Source organism: Sebastes umbrosus, chromosome 16 (genome assembly GCF_015220745.1).
Source record: "Sebastes umbrosus isolate fSebUmb1 chromosome 16, fSebUmb1.pri, whole genome shotgun sequence".
NCBI classification, from domain to species: Eukaryota; Metazoa; Chordata; class Actinopteri; order Perciformes; family Sebastidae; genus Sebastes; species Sebastes umbrosus.
The window spans coordinates 17,420,050-17,442,978 of NC_051284.1; the positions used below are offsets into that span (position 1 = coordinate 17,420,050).

General features: G+C 41.7%; 1 protein-coding gene across 1 annotated transcript in view; it reads right to left on the bottom strand.

The window, feature by feature from the left end:
- aqr (aquarius intron-binding spliceosomal factor) overlaps positions 1 to 22,929 on the bottom strand; it is a 57,905-nt gene that overhangs the window by 31,198 nt on the left and 3,778 nt on the right. The window contains exons 8-24 of the mRNA XM_037746185.1: positions 22,172 to 22,240; positions 21,914 to 22,014; positions 21,733 to 21,809; positions 20,751 to 20,815; positions 18,273 to 18,389; positions 18,024 to 18,137; positions 17,475 to 17,578; positions 14,496 to 14,598; positions 11,848 to 11,968; positions 11,241 to 11,382; positions 9,262 to 9,440; positions 7,465 to 7,632; positions 4,859 to 5,028; positions 3,627 to 3,868; positions 2,948 to 3,103; positions 2,231 to 2,300; positions 309 to 419 (exon numbers count right to left, since the gene is read on the bottom strand). Of these exons, the coding sequence (XP_037602113.1) occupies positions 309 to 419; positions 2,231 to 2,300; positions 2,948 to 3,103; positions 3,627 to 3,868; positions 4,859 to 5,028; positions 7,465 to 7,632; positions 9,262 to 9,440; positions 11,241 to 11,382; positions 11,848 to 11,968; positions 14,496 to 14,598; positions 17,475 to 17,578; positions 18,024 to 18,137; positions 18,273 to 18,389; positions 20,751 to 20,815; positions 21,733 to 21,809; positions 21,914 to 22,014; positions 22,172 to 22,240 (2,109 nt within the window). The remainder of the gene's footprint in view (positions 1 to 308; positions 420 to 2,230; positions 2,301 to 2,947; positions 3,104 to 3,626; positions 3,869 to 4,858; positions 5,029 to 7,464; positions 7,633 to 9,261; positions 9,441 to 11,240; positions 11,383 to 11,847; positions 11,969 to 14,495; positions 14,599 to 17,474; positions 17,579 to 18,023; positions 18,138 to 18,272; positions 18,390 to 20,750; positions 20,816 to 21,732; positions 21,810 to 21,913; positions 22,015 to 22,171; positions 22,241 to 22,929) is intronic.

Below are 22,929 nucleotides of genomic sequence, written 5' to 3' on the forward strand. Positions count from 1 at the left end.
ATGCTTCTTGTGGCCAAGATTTCTTTTGGCAAGCTTCTACTGGTGTAAAATAAGAGCAGATTACTTTGTGATTAAATACTGAGGGGAGAAGACCGGGTCACAGGGGAGCTTAGTTATATTCAAACCATAGAGGAAAAATTAAAATCTATTGCCTGATTAATGGGCAGTTCTGAGTACAAGCTCTAAATTCTCCAGACAGCTTCACAGTTTTTGGAGCAGGGTGTTGGAGAAACTTTTCAGAGATCAGAGACGTGCTGAGCCTGTTCGGGTGTAGCTGTGCTGGGTGTGTGTGTGTGTGGAGGGTTAACCTGGTTGGAGTGTGTGACTATGAGCGTCCTCTGCTCAGGAAAGTTGTGATAGAGGTTTGAGATGATCTGAACAGCAACATCTGTCTTTCCAGTACCAGGTGGTCCAACAACCTGGAAGACACAGCAGGAAGTGAAGAAGGGGGGTGGGAAGAAAGAAATGAAATTTTTTAACAGAGAGAAGCATCAGAAGTTGGGTCACAGTGCAAAGGCGCTTTGCCTTGGAGACACCCTAGTGGTTGTGACAGCTAGGCCATGGGCATGTCAGAACGGGCTAGGCTGGTGCCTCATCGTTAGCCGTGCTCACATATACAATGTAACAAGGCTGTGGTGTTGCCTGGCAAAAATAAGACCCAGTGACTGCACAGATGGGCAAAAACACAGAGCTACTGAAAATGGAGAAAAGCTGTAGGAGGCATAAGTATTTGTCAAGCCTTTGCACTCATCTGAATGTTAGTAGTACTGCATCTCTGTATACAGGTTACCATGATAATGAGCCTCATATTTACTTAACCGGGGGGAATAGCATCTAATTTACTAAATAAATATTCATGAAACAGGTTAGTCTTGGTGTGGGTATCTCAGGTGAGTCATTTCTGCAAAAATAGTAAGCACAATTAAGATATTGCTGCATTAATTAGTAATTAATCAGCTCCTTGGTTCCCCTACATGAAAGCCAAGCCAGGCAGACCGAGAGATCGTGTGTGTTCGTTATGGCTGCTGACGACATATGCCAAGAAGGAAGGTTAGAGAGGGTGAGGAGAGGAGCGGAGAAGGGCATGTAGAGTTGTTTTACGACTCTGCCGATAGCCTACTTGCCATATAACTCATACCCCGGAGCCAGCTTCCAATCACCACATCAGAATAGCACTTTTGTCAAAACAGTGTGTGTTACATTTCTCTTCAGATAATAACAGCAGGCTGGAATGACAGAGCTGTGGATGTGCGTATGGACTGGGTGTATCTGTAGCTGTAACATTTGTTATTGTATGTGTGGTTGACTATTTCATTTTCAATGCCAAAATCACAGAGAAGGGTTCAGGGAAATCTGTCATCACTCTACATGAGTGAGGGAGATAGGGACACCAAACAACAGCATATTTACTGGTGAGGGAATTCCCTTAGTGTACATCACTAGGATTAATAGTTGCAAATCTTTGGCTTAATACCAGCGAGCTGGAACAGTACGCATCTGCAGTACCAGCACTCACTGGACTGACTAGAGGTTTTACCCAGACAGCATCACACTCCTGGATATGCATGATGATTTTATAGGGAGGGGTTCACATAGCTCGTCTTCCTAATTAAGTCCACTGCTATAAACTTTCACTTATTCTGTTACCTATAGAATAAAGTTAGAAACCATAAACTAAATGAAACATTAGGTTTTGTGTGGCGTTAGTGCTATCAACTTAATCTTCCAAAGAAAAATAAAACAAGTATATACATAAGGGATAATATACAGCAGCGAGCAGGTCGTTGCTGTGAAATAAACCCCTCCGCTTCGCATCCTGCATCCCCCTGTCAGGGTTTATTTCATAACAATGACCGGCTCGCTATACATTATCCCTCTTATTACACGGCTAGTTACTTAAGAAATCAATAATTTGACACAAAAAATGGTCCTCCAGAGTCCGAGATCAGAGATGCGTCCATAGCAACGGTCTGTTATACATAGCAACGGTCGGCTCATAAATAACAGACTGTAGAATGCCGTGATTGATCAATCAGAATTGAGAATTCAACAAAGCCGTGTAATAACCATGATTACTACTCATGCTTATACTTTTAATTTGTTGGAGTCTATTGAAATGGTGAAATTTATATGTCAAATAGATCATTTACATCTTGCAGATTTTCTTTGGGTGGCTTCCATTCAGTCTTGAGAAACGTATACAATAAAACACGAAATACAAAGTCCTTACCATGGTGAGTCCTGGCTGCATCCCGGCTCGAATGGCTTCAATCTGAGTCGGAGTGAACTGAATTGTGTTCCTGTAAAATATGTACATTGCTGATATTAATAAATCATGTAATTAGTTGGATATACTGAATAGCCTTGACAGCATAAACACATTTTTTAAAAGAGATGCTTAATGACACTTTTTTGTGATGTTTTTTGAGACCATCTTTAAAGATTGTTAAGTCGGGGCTTCCCCATGGACATGTTGTTGCTATCAAGATTTAAATATCAAAGTGCAAACTGGAGATGCTAAAACACCACCAGATGAATCTTAAATTTTCATGAAGGGCAATTATTTTGTGGTGTTATAATTAGCACAGGCATATTAAAGCCTTTTCTGTTCACCTTTAATTGCATAAAAAAAATTTCCATCCATAATTGTAGGCATAACAACAACCAAAATAGCACCCCGACATTACATGGCGAACAAGTAGGAGCAGATACCATTGAGTCAGGCACGGACAAACAGATCTAAATAGTCAGGGCCAGAGTAGGGGACATATAATAAGCCTCTTTTCTGTTTTATACTGAAAATATGTTTTGGATGGAGGTTAGAGACTTAAGGTATGCTCAGTGCACTGACCTCAGAGAGAAGTCAAGGTTTAACCAAACACTGAAGAACCTATTGACCCCTAATCTCGTTAACAGGAAGGCCTGAGTCTTGGCCGTGACCTCTCACCGTTTGGGCTGGTTGTAGGGATATGGCCCACGGTTGGGGGTGACGTAGGGCTCAACGATCATGGTCATGTCTTCCTCTTTGTCTTTGTCTTCCACTTCTTCCTCAACCTTTCTCTTCTTCCCTTTGTCTGCTTTGTTTGAGATGGGAAACTTGATTCTGGAAAAGCAAAAGGAAGATTGATTAATATAATATAATAATATAATGTGATATGTATATATTATCAAGTGTAACTAGTGGTAAAATTATAAAACAGCAAGTAAATAAAATATGAATGTCTAGAATAGGGCTGTCAACGTTAATGCAGTAATAACGCGTTAACACAAATTCGTTTTTTAACACCACTAATTTCTTTAACGCATTAATGCAACTTGCAATTTTTAGGTTGTAGCGGGCTAATAATAATAATTCCAATAATAAATATATACATACATTTGCATAAAGCAAGCATATTTGCCCACTCCCATGTTGTTAACAGTATTAAATACTTGACGAATCTCCCTTTAAGGTACATATTGAACACATAAAAATGTGTGATTAATCGCGATTAGCTATGGACCATCATGCGATTAAATATTTTAATTGATTGACAGCGTTAGTCAATATATTTACTTTGATAAAGGTAAATCAACCTCAACAAAACCTCTCTTTATCATTTGATTATTGGATCTTTGACTTTCACCTGAAAGGGAAGACTTGCAGCTCAGGGTCCTCCTCGGTGACCTTTATGGTGTAACCGGGGAAACACGAACGTAAATGGTCCAGGGACAGAAAGGTGTCGTTGAAGTCCAACGTGGAGATCTGATTAGGCATTTTGGAGTAGTGGGCACTGCCCGGGTCGCCATAGCCAAGGATGATGTCGTGAAGCCAGTCAGGGACAACACACTCTGTGTTCATCAGGTTTCTGATGGTCTCTAGCACTGCCTAAAAAAGTAGAGCCAGAGAAATGTGAGCAATGAGGCGCGTCAGACAACAGACAACCATCCCAGAAGAGGTGGTTTAGCTGGATAAGAATAGCTTTGTGGTGGGCTGATGGGACAGCAGGTAATTTGTATGTCTGTCAATTATATTTTAATGAACTGCAAACTGTCTAATACCCTGAGCATCAAACACCGGGGGGGGGAATGTGTTTGCTTTTATCTATGTTACACATCAAAGATGGAGAAGAATGTTTCTTGAATACCCATTAGTTCCTGCTCTTTTCAAATTCATAAAAAAGGAAACACTTCAAAATCATCTGTCATGGCTCCGGCTGTGAAAGACAGAAATGGGTGTGCGGAAGTAGAAATAGCAGATTTGACAAAGCCGTAATGAGAAGCTCTCATATAAAAGGATGTGATAAACAGCAAAAGGGTTTTATGCACGATTAACATTCTAAAAAAAAAAAAAAAGGGAACAAAATGGAGCAAAACAACACAAGACAGATGGGATATTTAACAAAAGTTTCACACCCTTGCATGGATAACTTTACTATGACCTGATGAAAAACTTTAATATCTGAGGAAATATCAACATAGATTTACCTCTCTTAACCTTTACCAGCAGGGTTCTGCTGCAGACACTTGTATTTTACACTGACAACATAACATGGTTATGCTTTCTGTAGGAAAGCATGCGGAGAATACTATACAATGTTGGCTTGCAGCCACAGGGGGATTCTTAAAGGTGAGAGGAAGGTAGGGGTGCATATCACATGAATATCCAGTGAGAAGTGTCAAGTGCCTTGAGTGGGTGGTAATCTCAGAGTTGCCCTGGCCCCAACCTTACGGCTACAACACCCAAGAGAGTATAATATGTACGATACATCACTCTGGGGTGGTGTTGGTAGGACCAGAGCTCAAGGTCTGAAGATAAAGTACTCAAATGCAATGTACAACGAGGGCTGATCTGTGTGCTTCAGTGTATAGTCCAAACCTTGAAATTGTTCTCCTTGGGTTTGCGCCTCATGATGACGTTGAAAGTCTCATATGGGTCTTCGGTGCCACTCTGAATACTGCTGGTCATGTCCTGTTGATACTGGTTCGGGTCCAGCCATACACGGAATGTTCTGGCGTCTCCTCGCAGCTTAGGCTTTGGGTCAGGTCCTAAACCAGAGTGGTTGGGGAGAGTAATAATAACCGTTAGTGATAAATGATAAATATCAAATCTAAATTTTGATGGCATTTTTTTCAAATCACTGTTACAAAAAATGTTATACAATGTAAAGAAGAACCCTTAATGTAGGCTAGGACAGTAAAAATCAAACTAACATAAAATGGCAGAGCAAAGCTTTAGAAGGACACATTAAATATTAAAAATGAATCTCATCAGCTAATTCTAAAAACCATGATTTCAATAACAACTTTCATCCTATCCTAAAAGGAAACCCTTTAAAAAGGGCTCACCCTGGCTTGCCTTGCTACAGTACTATCACCCCTAAGGAACAGGAATTACATACACGCTTGACTGACAGGCCACCGGCTTTAGGCTTACTCCCACAGGGGGCCTGTGTGGTGCAGCAAGTGCAGCTTTCACAGATGTCTAAATAGATTCTTGTATGGAGCTGCAGGGCACAGAGCAGGAGAGCGAAACTCAATCCTGTTGGCCCTCTGATGTATGTGTGTGTGTGTGCACATCTATGTGTATGTCTGTTCTGCGTGCAGCTATGTGGGGGTCATCATATCCCCTTTACTAAAATCAGTGTGGTGATAGCTTAAGAGTGGAAACTACACCCTTAACACCATGGGATAACAATGTAGACAGCTGGACCAAAGTGTGTGAGCACTGTATTCAACTGTCAGTTATTAAAAGGTTGGATTAGATCAATACACATTTAGATTAGATTAGAGAACGGAGATGCATTTGTTCATTTAACTCGCATAAATTTTGTACATTTGTAACGTCATATTAGGGCTGCAACCAACGATTATTTTCAATACTGATTAATCTGCTAATTATTTTCTAGATTAGTTGATTAATTGTTTGGTCTATAAATTGTCAAAGAATAGAGAGAAATGTCCATCCCAGTTTCTCAAAGTCCAAGTTGATGTTTTTAAATGTCTTGTTTTGTCAGTCCAAAACCCAAAAACATTCAGTTTAATATGATATATAACAGAGAAAGCAGGAAATCTCCATATTTGAGGGGCTGAAAACAGCATTTTCTGCCATTTTTGCATGAAAAATTCCTCTAACGATTAATCGATTATCAAAATAGTTGGCGATTATTTGTCCTGTCGGTCAACTTATCGATTAATCGCTGTAGCTCTACGTCATATTTTCCAAAATATTCAGTATTTGAGCTGCAATAACGGTTTTTATAAGACAGTATGTGCACCTCTCAGCTTGCGTCTCACCTTCACCAAGTGCCCAGTGGTTTATGTCTCACCCCACCACCCAGTTACCTAGAGTACCACTTAGCCCCGTCGGGGATCTGAAAGTTTAACCAAGCCGACACTGGCAGGGCATGTTCCCTACCAGCATGTCTATTTAGAAAGCCCTGCCCTCTGCATATTTAATCCAAACAGATGAGAGAGGATAGGGGAAAGGGTGCGTCAGTGCATTGGACACATGTTCCGACAGGGGAAAAGACAAACACTTAGAATAGCAGGGCTGCAGGCTAGCCTAGGTGAACCAACCACACCAACAGAGGGACTGCTTTGGGCTATGGGATAGAACACGACACGGTAAACAGACGAGATCGTGTTACTGTATAAACATATTTTACTTTGCAGGAAAGACCAGAGATTTGAATTTGATCTGGGGGGGGATTCCTCCCGTGTGGACACACACACACACACAAAACAGACTCCCTGAGTATTATATTTGATGGCAGCACATTTCAAGGCTTTTGTTATTGAGATATGGTAGCTTACAGATGGAATTCCATGCTGTGCTCAAATAATGCTAGGACGCATTGTTGCCGGCAATAGAAAGGCGAATTCCACCCCTTCCGGTGGACCCTATGAGACTTTATTTCGGAAAAACTATGAACGGTAGTTAACGGTGAGAGACATTTTATTTATTTTTTGACCCCATTTGAATTGCGCCATGAATCACACATATGATGCTTGTCAATTTAAAAAGATAATTTTGCAAGTCAAGAAAGTCGCAGTTTATCGTAGGTTCGTCATAGTAGCATTTCGCCTCTCTAAACCTTGTTTCAGAGATACAGAGATAGAGGTGAGTGTTTCCTATATGACACATTACTGTATTCTGCAGGACAAGCACACTCAGTGTTCTGTTACAGAAGCTATCCAGATATAGCCAATGCAGCTCTTCAGTTAAATCAAATAAAGAGAGCAGGGGGCAGGGCCCAAAGCTCTCAGGTGTTGTTGTCGACCTCAGGTTAATGGAATGTTAATGTGAAAAGGTCAGGTCTCACTGTGACTGTCACCATGACAACACCAGTCTGACCCTCTCCCGAGGATCTGTCGGCGGGGATATAGGAGGTCTGATGGGTGGATGGATGTCATGTATCACTGGTGTGTGTGTGTGTGTGTGTGTGTGTGTGTGTGTGCAGGCAGGAGCACATATGAGCATACCTTCCTCAATGACGCGTCCCTTGTCATCCAGCATGCCCTGCACCTCGCAGCCTCTCACGTACGCTAGGCCAGTCTGCTCCACAAAGGCCTGGCGCCGGTCGAAGCGCGTGCCGTAGGGCAGGTTGGGCCGCACCGTGACCAGAAAGCAAACATCGTGCTTCCGCAGCCCTAAAGCGAAACAGGATGGAGAGAGGGGTTAGAGAGAGAGAGAGAGGGAGGGGAAAACAAGGGTTTTAGAGACAGAGAGGAAAGAGAGAAAGGGAAGTGATGGGGGAGTGAGACAGAGTAGTAGTGTGGGGGAGTTTGGAGATGCGAGAGAAACCACCCTGTCAGCATTTGCCTGATCTTTTAAACATGAAGCTCTAATTATGCGATGGGGGAAGAGCTAGTGGATGGAAGGAAGTTATACTTCATACGTCCACTGAATTACAAGAAAAAAAGTGAAACCATAAAAGTGGTTATAAAGAAAGTGAAGACATCAATTTCAGATATATTAGACTTTTTTTTTAAATCCAGCGATCATTCCATTACTTCTACAGAATTTGACCACTGAAAGAACACATTTATTTTCTACATTAATTAGCGCAATACACCATTGGTGAGTAACTATATCTTTCTCTGGAGAGCTATAGCAGTCGACTTGCCGAAGGCTTCATGGTGTTTTCTATGTTCTCAGTGAATCAATGTCGTTCAAGGCTGACAAGCTACTGTTAACATTATCTACAGCGTCCCTATCAGCCACACAGAGAGATGGGGAGAAAAACGATCGGAAAATAAAACAAAGAAGTTCAGTGGAAGAGGCTACACACAAATAGCATGTCTTCACAGAGACGTGAGGAAAGGGGTCATAAGTCAAGGCCCAGTGGGATGGAATAGAGTGAGTGGTGAGGGAAGACTTTATGGAGGTTATAAACCGCTTACTAGGACAGAGAAGACACAACAAGAGAAAATAGAGGAAAAGAAAAGGTGTTGCAAGGCAAAATGAAAGGGCAGGGCAATGATGTATAATAGTCATAAGTAGGGCTTTCAATCGATTCAAATATTTAATCGTGATTAATCGCATGATTGTCCATAGTTAAATGTGATTAATTGCAAATTAATCACACATTTTTTATCTCTTCATAATGTACCTTAAAAGGTAGATTTGTCAAGTATTTAATACTATTATCAACAAGGGAGTGGGCAAATGTGCTTGCTTTATACAAATGTATGTATATATGTATTATTGGAAATCAATTAACAACATAAAACAATGACAAATAGTGTCCAAAAACCCAAATTTAGCATAATAAAATATTATCATTGTCATCATAACATGGCAAACTCAAGCCCAAGAGGCAACAACAGCTGTCAATGTGCTGACTTGACTATGACTTGCCCCAAACAGCATGTGATTATCATAAAGTGGGCATTTCTGTAAAGGGGCGACTTGTGGGTACCAAGTCTTGAGGTCAGAGGTCAAGGGACCCCTTTGAAAATGACCATGACAATTCTTCTCGCCAAAATTTAGCGCAAGCTTGGAGCATTATTTAGCCTCCTTTGCGACAAGCTAGTAAGACATATTAAAACAAATTTGCGTTTACTTTGACAGCCCTAGTCATAAGGTGTATGAGGATGTGAGGATGTGTTCATTTTTTCATCCCATTATCCTTTGGGGGTAAAAAAATAAAAAAATAGAATATGCAGAATAGCTAAATTGGCATAATATATTGTGGACAGACAAATATAAAAAGTGATTAAAATACACTATTGACTTAAAATGATCTACCAATGATGGACAGACACACATGCTCTTACCTTCCCACTCATGCTTGATATGATCTTGTACATTGAGGTTTACTGTGACATCGGCTCGCACACGGGCCGGCCAGCTCTCTCCAATATTTGGCTTGGCAACCTCTACTATGGAAAAAGCGGTGATTGTTTGAGCCATCCTGGCCCAGCCCCCAAACACCGCGCCACCGTACTCTGATTGCCTGCGCAGAGGGACAGACACAACAAGAAGTTAGACAAGCGCTGCGGGCTGTTGTCAAGATTGAAATCAGTTGGATTTAGGGCAGCACATGGCACTACTGCTTACTTATTTACTTTTGCAGGGACAACAAACAAGTTGCTACATCATTTGACATAATGGGAGCACGTAGTATGTTAAGCAGCGTGGTTCCAAATGTGGTGTACCAAATGTCACAGTCTTTTAATAAAATATCATCAATGCGCCATGCCACCTTGTGAGAGGCACACAGAAAATAGGAATCTTCATTCATTGATGTAAAAAGACAAAGTGTTCTGTCGCTGAGTTAATGGCAGGAATTTGTTCTACTTAGGCAAAAAATTAAACCAGAGATGCTTATCAGAGTGTGAGAATTTCAAACTCAGAACCTGTAACTTCTACATGATCATAATAAGTTTTACTCTTATTTCAACTATTATTATTGCACATGAAAGGTTCTCTATACAATATCCAGAGCATTAATATAGCAGCAAACAACTATTTGCTATGTAAAGATATAGAGGAGTAATGTCTACCTGAGCAGAGAATGAAGTCACTTTCCCTGTGTATGTGTTGTAATCTGAGCTTCTCTGTGCTTTGTTGACATAGCTGGGCCGGCCGTGCTTGCCTTTTTAGTGCATGTTCGTGCATGTGAGAGTGCTCCACTGGCTAGATAGCAGCTGATAACAATGTCCCGACCGACGGCGGCACGGAAGAGTAGCACCCACCCTCCAGTTCCCCTTCAGGTTAACACTTAAAGGGACTATTTGTCACTTTCAGAAATGCTTCTTAACAGCGACACCTGTGGCCGTGAAATCAACAAAAGTCAGCGTCGGGCTCGCGCTTGCTCGCTCTAAATATACCTGAACGAGCATCGCTCAAAACAGTGAGACGACACACGTCAGCTAAAACCACAATATCACTCTATATTTCAGCTGCTTGGCAGTAATGTTAGCTGACCAGACGAAGGTCTCTCCATGAACATGATTTAGATCTGATCTTAGTGTTAGCTTTTACTGCCTCAGCGCAGGCTGATGCAGCGGGGCTCTGCAGCGTGTCTCCCTGCTCTCTCTGCCCGCAGCCGGAGAGAGCAGGGAGACACAGGCACCCGGTCGGTAACGAGACGATAACGTTACTAGCTGAGGAGCTCCGTCACTTCACAAGACACGGGAAACCTCTGTTGGTCTGGAGGAGCTGCAGCAGTTATTTCTGCACAAACGTCCACTGTACATTCACTAGATATTCTCAGAGCTAAACTAACTCTTCAGCAGTGTGGAGTGAGCGCACGTTCACGTCTAGAGGTGGAGCAAGCTGAGAACGCACGCGCTCTCTGAGTGAAGGCAGGCAGGCAGGCAGAGGAGGAAAGGCAACGGCCACACGCGAACGCGCATATGCGAGCACGCATGTGTGGCGACCCGCTACATTTATACGCTTAAAAAGTTACAAACAGTCCCTTTAACTCTATCAACAGTTGCTGTTGTTTCCACTGTTGGCGCAGTTAGCACCGTTAGCTGCGAGCCGCCAGCTCACCCGTCGCCATGTTGAGAGCCGTGCAGAAGCAATAGAAATGCTCTCAATCTTGGATTTAGCATCTTTAACCTTTTACCACTAACAACCTCCATCATTTCATTGCACACATTGAAAATATGACTATGTGACAAAGACTTCTTAGAATCTTTTTTTTTTTTTTTTTTAAATGTGAGAAATTTAAATGTGCTACCAAGAAAACAATAAGAGATCCTGGATCAAATTTCCTTTTAGCTTTACAGAATTGAGGACATCTCACCATGGCTTCATACGCCACACCACATCCTCGATGTCCTGTCTGATCTCATAGGTGGACTCTAGACGAAAGAGGTTAAAGTTCCTCAACAGGTAGTCGTGGAGGGTCAGGAACTGGAGATTCAGTTTAGGTAGTGCTAGACAGCCTGAAAAGCAGATAGAGACAGAGTGAATAATAATCTAAATAACATACACTTACAATTAGTCTATAAAAGGTCAATTATTTTTTCTATACAATTACAAAATGACCAAAGTTATATATATATATATATATCTACCTCTGTAATATCATCTAAATGTACTGTAAATTGTTGCTTCTACACAGACTACTGAATGTCTACATGTTACAGACAAAGTAATATGCTTAAGGGATTTTGCTTGAATGGTCAGTAGTATGCGAGTTGTTGAAGGTGTCCTTGCCAACTAAAGAGGATTCCCCAAGAAAGGTGCCAGTTCAGTGCCCTCAGGATAAGAGATAACACAAGATGTGGGTGTATACTTGGGAGTATGAGGCACTGACTAGACACTCAAATTAGCATGTGTGCCTCTATTGCACATTATCTCAAAACAGACACGTAAACCCAATCACAATTCACACATGCAACACACACCTTCGCCTGAGTAGTACTCCGTCGGTACGATGTTCTCATCCCAGATTATCTTCTCTGTTGGATAAAGGGGCATCTGGTTAAGTTGCTCAATCTGAGAGATTCTGCGCTCGTGACGGGACACCTGCGAGAGACAGAGGACAAAGACGGAGAGAAATTGTGTTAATAAACAAATGCACCTCTTCCCCTTTGGCTCAATGTCTAGGATCTTTATCTTCTCCCTTACTAGAAGACAGACCAGGGAATAAAGAAAAAACATTTCCACAAAATCAGGTCACTCAACAAATCTGTTGCATCATACCCACAGTATAACATCTGGCTTAACAGATGTCTTTTATTACTTGTCATCCTCAATGTAGTTCTGCTGCTAGACCTCAAATGGGCAGTGTGTTTAAAATGTGTGTGCTTAAATATGAGCATAAAAATAAAGGCTACGTTAAGGGCTAAACATTTACACATTTTGGACTATCAAACCAGGATATCATATTTGTTCACTTGTTTATGTCTAGATGGACTGGCAACCAAGTCATTGGACATCTGGAAGTACTAAATCAATAGCAACAGGATTATGCAGGTGTTATGATCAGTGGGTGATGTGGGTGGGTCTTTTAACATTAGACAAATATGTTAAACACATATGAATCATGAATGTTTTTGAGTAGTTATGATGTTACTGGTTATTTTCTTATGATAACACAAGGGCTGCAACCAACTAATGATTACTTTCATTATCGGTTAATCTAGGGAATATTTTCTTGATTAATCTATGGTTTTGTCTATAACATAGCATAACATATCAAATAGGGGAAAAATGGCCATTACAATTTCCCACAGGTGACATATTCGGATGTCTCGTTTGTCCAACCAACAGTCCAAAACACAAAGAGATTTAGTTTACTAATATATAAAACAAAGAAGAAAAGAAAGGCAGCAAAGTCTCTAATTTCAGACACTGGAACCGGATAATGTTTGACATTTTTGCTTTACAAAATGACTGAAACAATTAATCAATTACCAAAGTAGTTTCTGCTTAATTTTCTGTTTCTCGACCAATAGATTAATGGACAGACTGGTTCCAGGGTTTACGTTAGCCGGCATATTCCAGCTTTTTGGAAATCGGACCGACCACCTTATTATTTTATCTTTTAGACCGCTTCTTCATTTAACTTATTTTCAAGTAATGTCAAATGCACGCTATTATGATAATAATTAATTGATTAATTTAATTAACATTAATCTTTGAACCCAGCACCTGTCCTGCTAAGGTTTTGCGGATGTGCATACAACCATTTTGCTATTGTGTTCTTACTCTTCTGGAAAAAGACATGAATTATTTACTATGTCAAGGGGAGAGATGTCTCCCTTAGAATACAAACCAGCTCATCTGTGCCACCAGAGGAAGTAAACAGCCTAAACATTGGCTCTGGTGTAACTGCAGTACTGCCTCTCAAAAAGAATGGCTCCTCCTCCCTAAGCATATCTATGAGTATATGTTCCCTTCTCTGCAGTGAGTACGATTGTTTTGCTACCGTGTGGCAGAGTTCTAGTCCCGTGGCCCTCTTCCTCTTAAACGCACTCGGTCAGAGATGTTGGTTGTTGGGGGCAACCTCAGGCGCAAACAAATGAGTCTCCTGACATTGTCTTCTGCAACAATCTAATCAGATAATTATGAAACAGCTCTTCTCCATCGCTTCTCGGAGAGGACCTGGGGAGGGTCTGAGTGGGTAATTATGAATAACCGCCGGACAGCCTTGAAACACCCACTTTGATGAAGAGGTCTACAGCACATGTGCGAGTGTGTATTAGCGAGACTAGCGGGACAAGGTCCAGTAGTTTCCCGGAGGGGTTTTAAAAATGAAAATTGGGAGAGCGATGGAAGGGGAACCAGAGAGCACAATCAAACTAGCTCCAGCCTTTCAAGAGATACTTAAAGAAAAGAAAAAAATGGCTCTCTATCTCATCAGCACTGTCTTCAATTTACCCTACGTCACACAAATGCCCACATAAAGCAGTAATTGGATTAGCAGGCAAATTCAAGAGGGACGGGCAGTGAAGAGGGGATACTATATGTATTCCAAGGTCAAGGGCTTAAATTAATGACTTTAAAATGAGAAATACAAAACCTATTATGCCGTAGCGCTGACTAGCCAGTTATTGTTCTGGAAAATAACTGTTCGCCAGCATTGTTTGTAGAGGTGCACCAATACCAATTATGCATCTTTTATAATGCCAGTTGACAAGCACATAGCGCCTGAAGTATTGCTTCATTCCCTCACACAACTGCACCATTTCCATCTAATCAATTCAAATGTCTGAGGCATTAAATATTGTCTAGGATAAATATTTTAATATTTGATGTACAGAAAAGTAATAAGACCATATTTTCTACTAAAAATGCTCCTAGTTTATAAGTTTGAACCGACAAGTCTGGATTCCCATACGTTTTTTTCAAGTTCATGGACCATATGTCACTGCTACCTGTCTCCATTTCCATCCTCTACATCCCAGTTGAAGCATTGTATGAAAAACACTTAACATCGTATTTATTTGACAATTCTAAATGCTACACCCAACCCCCAAAAAAACTGCCACCAACACTTAAAGACTCAACTACCCACATTGCCAGTTTAATGAAAGCAGACTGCACTCACCAGCAGCTCAAGGAGAACCTCCTTCTCATAGGTGGTGTCTTGTCCTTCAGGCAGCTCTGGCAGCAGACACAGATACGAGGCCACCCGGTGGAGCGTATTGGGACTACGGAGAAAGAGGAGATAAACAAGTGGTTAGTCAGCTAGAAAAGTTGCATTTGCAAATTACACATTTGGCTGATGCGCTTATCCAGGGATGACGGTAAGCAAATAATAACTGATTACTGTCCAAAGACAACGATTTGGTAATGACTGAAATGGTGAAGATTAAGATTGAGAAGGGGACAATCTGATGTCTAATCATATTAGAATGATTAAAAAAACATTCCGACTATGCATCATTACAGTGCATCACATTTACAAAAAGCAAACGTGTAGGTTCAGCCTCTCTTTTGGGACACTGCCTTCCTCTTCTGTGAAAGATATTTCAAATGGCGACGGCAACACCACTATATGTGTGAAGATACACAGCCTTATCAAATGCTTTGTGCTTGTTAGCACTGCGGCACAAAGCAATTCTTCTGTTTGCTTTGACACTCACTCCTGCCCTGTCAGCATGGGTGTGTTAAGGGGCCGGGGCACACTGATGCGACAGGATTATGAAAATCAAAGCCCATCTCCGTCTCGGAAAGCTGAGGCATGGCTCTCCGCATAACGACCTGTTTTAATCAGGCTGACACGCTGTGACACGGGGCAGGGTCTGGTACACAACGAAGGACAGGGCTTGGACGCATTGTGACAGCTCTGGACAGCCCTGGACAGCCCTGGACAGCCACACGTGGCACTGACCGACTGTATCCGTGTATGTGCATGCACTCTGCTACTTGTGATGCCGCACTTGGGCAGCGGGGTGGCAATTCTGCCAATGTTGCAGTTTGGTGGCCCAATGGATGACCCTGGCATAGGTCATGTGGACATTCCTTCCCTTAGCAACAAAATAACAGCAGCACAACAGCTCAGTATGAGTAATGGAGATGACTGGACCAGGTCATGACTGACAGCTGAGCTAGTAGCAGGGTAAGGTAAGGATGGGGACATAATAGAAACCGGTCTACAGTAAGTTCACTCTTTAGCCTGAAGGCTGTCTTGTTCAGGTTTTGGATAAGCCATGAAACAGCAACTTTATAAAGCTAATGTGCAATTTCAGCACTTTAGCAAAGAGCAAATTACCAAAGACATTAGCTGGTCAGCCTGACAAGCCATTCTTTTTTAATTAGGCGAATACAAAAACAAAAAAAACTATGACAAACAGCTTTCATGACAGTCTAAATCTGCTGAAAATAAAGGTAGGTTATGCTGTCAACATTTTTTTTAATTTTATTTTCTTAGTCACATAATATCCTCAGAATAGGAATCAGGATTAAATGAGAAGTGGAATTGATCAAATCTAAACGCCCTTTCCAATGACAGGCCCACACTGAAGAGCAAAGCCACAGAACTAATTACGCCCGTTATTTGGGCATTTCCACTAGTAATGCCTCTCGTCAATTTTGCTAGCATTTCACAAAGTGATGCATACTCTTTGATCACGTAGTCAAATCATTCTTTGGCCTGAAATGACACAAACGTACATGTTTTATGTAACTGAAAGAAGTGTGTATGTGTGAGAAAATGGGTGTGTATATGTGTGGGCAGACTAAGCAATAATGCTGCGTTTGTGTGTTTGGGGGACTTAGCGGATAAATTCAGAGCGGCGGGTGACTGGGAGCTTAGCCCCTGGGTAGCGCAGCTGGAATAAACTGGCATTAGCGTGAGTTGTTTGGATGAAAAGTGCCTCGTTAAATCTGATCGGCATATTTGGAGTTACCCAGGAGCTGCTTTGGTGACAGTTGTGGAGCAGGGAACAATGCAATTCCTGCTATATTCAAAACCCTAAATCTGGGAAAAGGAGCAGAGCTTCTACAAATACATGAAATGGTTCAGCTCAAGTCTTTACCTGATTCAGCTCAGCCCGGCTCATAACCCTCCGCCTGACTCAAAGAAACTTAAAGGTTGGGGTTTTAAAAATTTATAATCCACTTCAGAAGTTAAAAAGAGGTGATGGATATACAAACATCGACTGCGAAGAGGAAATCTGTGTTGTTCCAACACGGCAACTCAACGACAAATAAAGCCATCACAAACTGAGCCAAAACATTGGTGGTTTAAAAGACCTTCTAAAAGCTCGGGGCAATAAATTAAAATTGTCATTATGGCATCAAAATGCCAAGAAAGGAAACCCAGAAGTAATTACAAGTTACCAATAAATCAATGTATTTTCACTCCCCTTCACGCATGTGTACAAGTTTAAAAAACCACACGCAGGCCAGTTCATCAAAGCGAGGGTGCTTTTTAGCTCTTTGGCAGGCTAATATGATCTGACAAACACAGCTGTTCAGAGAGTTTATTCTCAAGCCACTGCAAATCGATTAAATTAATGAGGCGTGCCTCTCTCTCTGGCTGGTACCAGCTGCCTGTTCAAGGGCTCACTAGCTGCCATTTAGCAGGGAAGTCAGGCAGCAACGGTGGTGCTGATGCTACACTGCGATATAGGAACAAGATAAGTAGTCTGCATGTGTGCTTGTACTTTAAGTGGGGCTTGTGTATGTTATGGTGATCAGGAGAACCTCAAATAAAAGGTCATGTCTGTATATTATCTGCTGACGAATTGCTGAACTCTTTGCCACTGACAACGCTTTGAGAAATTACGATGTGCTCTCTTAAGGACATAAAGTACATACACGTACTTGTACATGAGGCAGAATGGTAAAACGCAAAAAGGGTGAGCCAGCTCTAGGTAGATATGCAGTACATTTACACATCAGGAAGTAGTCCCGTTAGCTAAAATGCCACTCCGGTGCTACAGAATTTTAGTGTTAACAGTTCACTGTAATTATACTCCAATCATGCATACCCTCCCACCACACCCCTCCATATGTGCACTGACAAGCAGCAAGTGCACTTGTTCATTCGTCATGATTCATTTCGGATGTTTTGATTTACCTCAGATGCCCAAAGTGTTTGGTCAAGGATTCTCGGGTGTCTACTGCTGCTACGTTGGACAGAGCAAAGTCCTGCAGCTCGGGGAAATGAGCAAAAGCTGCCCTCTGCAAGACAGAAAACACAGAGCAAAACACTCAGACTGATGTCCAAACACACACCACTACTGTAAAACTATATTACTCATTATTACATACACTACATTGCCTTGACCAAGATAAGCAACTCAAAAGAGATTATGGAAGACCATAAAAAGAGAAAAAGTCCAGAATGTGGCATTACATATACAACACCAAGTATCCGTACATTTATTATCACAACTATGAATCAAAACTATATCAAATTTGGTAGCTTGCAGTATAATTTTGTGTTCATGTTACTCTCTCCCACAACATGAAGCCACGTTCTCCTGCTGCACAATAATACCCAAAGAGATCAATGAAATACATCCCGAACACTTTCAGTGAAAAACAACAGCAGAACCAAAGCAGGCAGCTGAGATTGATTATGCCATTGCATGTCTGTCTGTCCCTCTTTATGAATGCTGTTTACCTGCAAGGAGAGGATTCTGTCATAGTGCAGGGTGGTCATCTCTTTCCCCGTTAGAGCAGTTCCTGTCTGGTCGTTGATCTCAAAACCTGTGTAGAATTTCAGCATGTCCAGCAACTACAGAGATGAGACAATAATACAAGTTACTTCTACACATGAGAGCAGAGCTGATTTGGATTCTCAGCGTGCTTGCATACAATCATTTTCAAGTGTACATGCATACATGTCGTTGTGTTTGCTAGTGTATTGTACCTGGCAGAAGAGGTGTCCCTCCTTCTCTCTATGGGTGAGGCTGGACAGGTGGCAGCTGACCACCAAGTGAGAGTCATCCAACACTGTATTGAACCAACGCCTGGTGGGCAGCAGGGCCTAGACACACAGGACACCATGTTTACAGCTTTGAACTACATGCTTACAGTTGTGGCTAAAATACCTGAACTTCAAGCTCTTACAACAACTGTATGCAACTGGAATGTGTTCGGTAACATAAACATGTAGGGGGAAATTCTACTTCAGTGGACAGGACCAAAATAACTAAAAGATAAGCCAAATTAGCAGGACGATGGTCTGAGGGCATTCCATGACAGAAAAAAGATTTAGGTATTGCATGAACGGACATTTCTCAGGGGTCAAAAGAATCAATTGGCTCAACAATGACCACATTTCCCATCATCTGGACCATGATTATCCATACATCTTATTGATCCATGGTCTTTTTTTGTCTTGAGGTTGTTTTGAAACATGTGATAGAGAGGAAACAATAAGGCAGACTGGCAGTGAGATGATTTCTATAGCCATCATTTATTTGCTTGCTGTAGCAAGCAAACATGACATGAAGGCAAATCAAGGAAACCTGTCAAAATGAGATAACAGAGCTGCTTTGGTAGGAATATAATAAAAGAAATATTGTGTATATGTTGATGACAGTCTGAGAGAGAATCACTGGTGCACCACACAGAACAAAAACAGGGTTCAATCTCTCACATTATAAAAGGCTGAAAAACTGCATTATGAAATAGAATATGAAATGGAATACTGAAATGCAAAACACCAACAAAACGAAATATCTATTATTTTATTCATTGAAAACTGCTCTTCAAAGGCCGCAGGTGCAGCAAGTGATACCTAAACACCGAGAGAACGGATACCTTTATATCCAACAGCCATCTTTGATCTCAACACAGTCCTGACAGCCGGCATACAAGAGGCATGAAAACAGGGATCTTTTTCCCTGCATTCATTTTCAGGTCGTCATCAGAGAAGGGGAAGTATGGATTTCAGGCGAACTGAGGCTTTGTAAAAGGATAGCGCTGAAGGACGGGAGATGTCTCTGGAGACAGTTAGCTGGCCGGCCACTAGCCGCTGCCAGGAACAGCAAGGCCGGCCTGTCAGCAGGACAGCCAGATGAAATCTATTGAGCTCCCTCGCAAGAAACAGGAGATCTGCACAGGCAGCAGCAGCAGCAGCAACAATCTTATGTGACATTGTGTCTTCACTCCAGATAGCCAACCTCATTGGCAAGGTTGCCTCCCTGAAACACTGTGTTAAATTCTATTTTCCTTAAGGGACCAGTGTGTAACAATTATGGGGATCTATTGGCAGAAATGGAATAGAATACTAATAAGTTGTTTTTCTTCAGTGTATAATTAACTTATATTTATAGTTAACTTTTCCTGCTTGGGCCGGAGTCGATAGCGTTATTCGCACCAGAGTTAACCCGCTTCACTCCACTCAGCCGCCGGGAAATAAGACACAGGAAACCTCTGTTGGTCTTGAGGAGCTGCAGCATTTATTTCTGCACAAACTGCAGTTTGTGCAGAAATTTCCACTGTACATTCCCTTGACGTCTCTGTCTCCTGCTCCCCAAGCTCACTTGTTCGCTAACACCATCACACACATTCGCCACCGCCACTCTCTCTCTCCGGCTTCACCACTCACTTCCCACATACACAAACACTCTACGCACTGGCTCTGCTATATTCCAAATGACCTACAATACTCCTACAACAACTGGCTCTAGAGAGGGCCATTCACATTTTGACGTTGGCCACCGTAGTTCTCCTACACGCTTGGCACACGGGAGAGGTTGCAATCTGCAATCTCACCGCTAAATGCAACCAGATGTTATACACTGTACCTTTCATTATTTCTTTTTAAATGAACCAATATGATGATAGTTCATAAAAGTTCCTTTACGAGCCATTTCATCACCCTGAAAATGCCAAGTCGTACTCTTACCAACTGCTCCTTCAAACACTGGGATTATCCCAGAAGGGAATTGAGTCTCAGGTCACAACAATATATGTCTAGCAGACACTTACTCCTTACACCTTATATCAGATGTCAAAAGCCATCAAGCTGAAAATAACCTCTCATACTTCAATCAAAGCCAACCGTTTCAAATACTGCATAGCTTTGCAGACAGCAATGACACAGACGCATTGGCTGGAGCTGAGGCTGGACATTCAGCCACTGTCTGTTGACCTGAGTTAGCTATAAATGTGAAGGACAAAAGGCAAACGAGCTCTGCAGAGACAGATGTCTACACCGCTTCCTTCATCAGAATACCATGATTAAGCAAATACGCTGTACACACACAGTGGAAAATGAGTGTCTGCTTAGTCGATTGAGTGCATCATCTCGCACTGTACATTTTAAATAAAGCAATCAAAGAGAGAGAGGAAGTTAAAATGGCAAAAGATTGTCAAATTTGGAGAGGATGTGTCTTACCTCTAAATCAATCATGAGTTCAATGAATCTCTCGCAGTAATGCACCTTGTCCATGGATACAGGCCCTGTGGAAAAGAAAGGAGGTTAGCACTTCACTTCATATCAGGGAACGCATAATGCAATCTGACAGACAAGCAGACATGACTATATGAACATACAAGGCCAAAAAAAGATAAGGAACGATAAGATGTAGCAGTGGAAAGGAGGCTGTGTAGTTATCACCGAGGATATGAGGACAGCAAACGCATGTGGACAACACCAAGGTGCCATGCTGAGTGTGCGAGCCTCACTATGAGATACTGCATTGCCAGCACAGCAGCATGCCTGGGACCTCAGCCCTCATTAAGCATGTTGGTGTGTATGTGTGCGCGCGTATTTAAAGTTGAGGCATGCAGCACGCATTAGAGTGATGTGGACCCTGCTGGGCTTTGGATCGTAATCTACTCTGTCAGGTTTGAATTCTACCTAAACACACAAATACACGTTCTGTTTTTAGCATTCAGGTGGGGGGCCTCTGTGTCGGCCTGCATTACAACATAGTAGTCAGCGCCGGTGGCTGTATGGCAGCTGGAGCACATGCTCCTTCAGCGGCCGCACGACTCGGAAAGAAAGGGAGGGAATAGTGCAACTGAAATAGTGATGAAAAAGGGTAATGTTGTGTTTCATACTGGAAATATGGAATGTAGAGATGTGCGATCTGACACTGTGCTAGCTCTAGAAAATCCTATGTACATTAATCACGCTGGGGAAGGTAGAGAGAGCACATGCAAATACCTGCTTTGGGACCAAAAGCACAGAGAGAGTGACCTGGTATTATTCATTTTACTCATTATTTGCAGGTAGAAATCCACACCAGGGATGCCCTATTTCTTTATTAAAATATGACCAATATCTAATGGTCATTCGTCTTGCTGAAGGAATTCCATGTTAGTAGTTGTACGCAACAACACTGTGAAATCCCAAGGGAAATGAATGTATTTACCTGATGGCGGAATTGACGTGAGAACTCCCAGAAACTTTTTAATGAGCACTGATAGGAAAGCCCTCTCTTTTTTTGCCCTGAGGAAGACACAAAGAAAGCAAATCAGAAATTCAAAAGGATACAAAACACAGTTCCCTAGTCTGTATAGATCTGAACACGCAGGCAAAGAAAACAACATTACTGTTCAGTTTCGTCAGCGTCCATCTTATCAAATTTCTTTTTGATTAGATTCCAGAACTTCTGCAGCTTTGGGACTTTCTTCAGCTCGTGTTGGAGTCTGGACTGCAAAGACACAAATCAGTAAGCAGGCAATTTTATCTAAGGTTTAGTGTCGTAGCAAGGAGGTAATTCTTTACTATGAAAATCAACAACATTATTACTAGTTGTGTGCTAATAACCACCAGAAAAACATAATTAGGGTAATAGGTTGACATCTTACTGGTAGGAGGCACATCCACATAGGCAGAGAGATGAGCTGCTGCACCTGCTCTCTGATCAAATCTACCTCCTGGGAGGAAGGCGCACAAAGAGAGAGAGAGAGAGAGAGAGAGAGAGAGAGAGAGAGAGTTAGTTGTCAAAATGCACTGTGTATGACAGATTTTTATTACACTTCAGCCCATAATAAAAGTCTGCAACTAAAATATTTAGAGGGCTTTATAGGATACAATCAAAGTGCAGGAGGCTATCACAGCAGATTTTAAAGTGAGACATCTGCAGTGCTTCCCTGTGGTTTAATGCGGCTGCAGAGGATACAGAGGGGTGGGAGCTGACCTAAGTTGTACTGCCTAGTCTACTACTGCCACCTAGTGGACATTATCAACAATTGCTTTAATTTCCATATTTATCATTGGGCAACAAGGCATTTGGAATAGCTTACATTAATGAGTAAGAAGCAATTTTAACCTGCTAGAGGCAAAACCCTGATTGTTCAAATTCTCATGCAAATTCCGTAACAACATATTTGAGGTAATGGTAGAATGGTTAACACACCTTGATTTCTCTTAAGTCTTTCAATTGAATATACCACAGTGACGTAAGTAATCAAAGTGTTCTCATTTTTAAATGTATTTTTTATCTGAGGTTTAGCATCTTAATTATCCAGCGTAGGGCTAGGTGATATGGCCAAAATCTTCTATCCCGATATAGATCATTTCATATCTGGATAACGATATATATCACGATATAGCATGTTTTCTG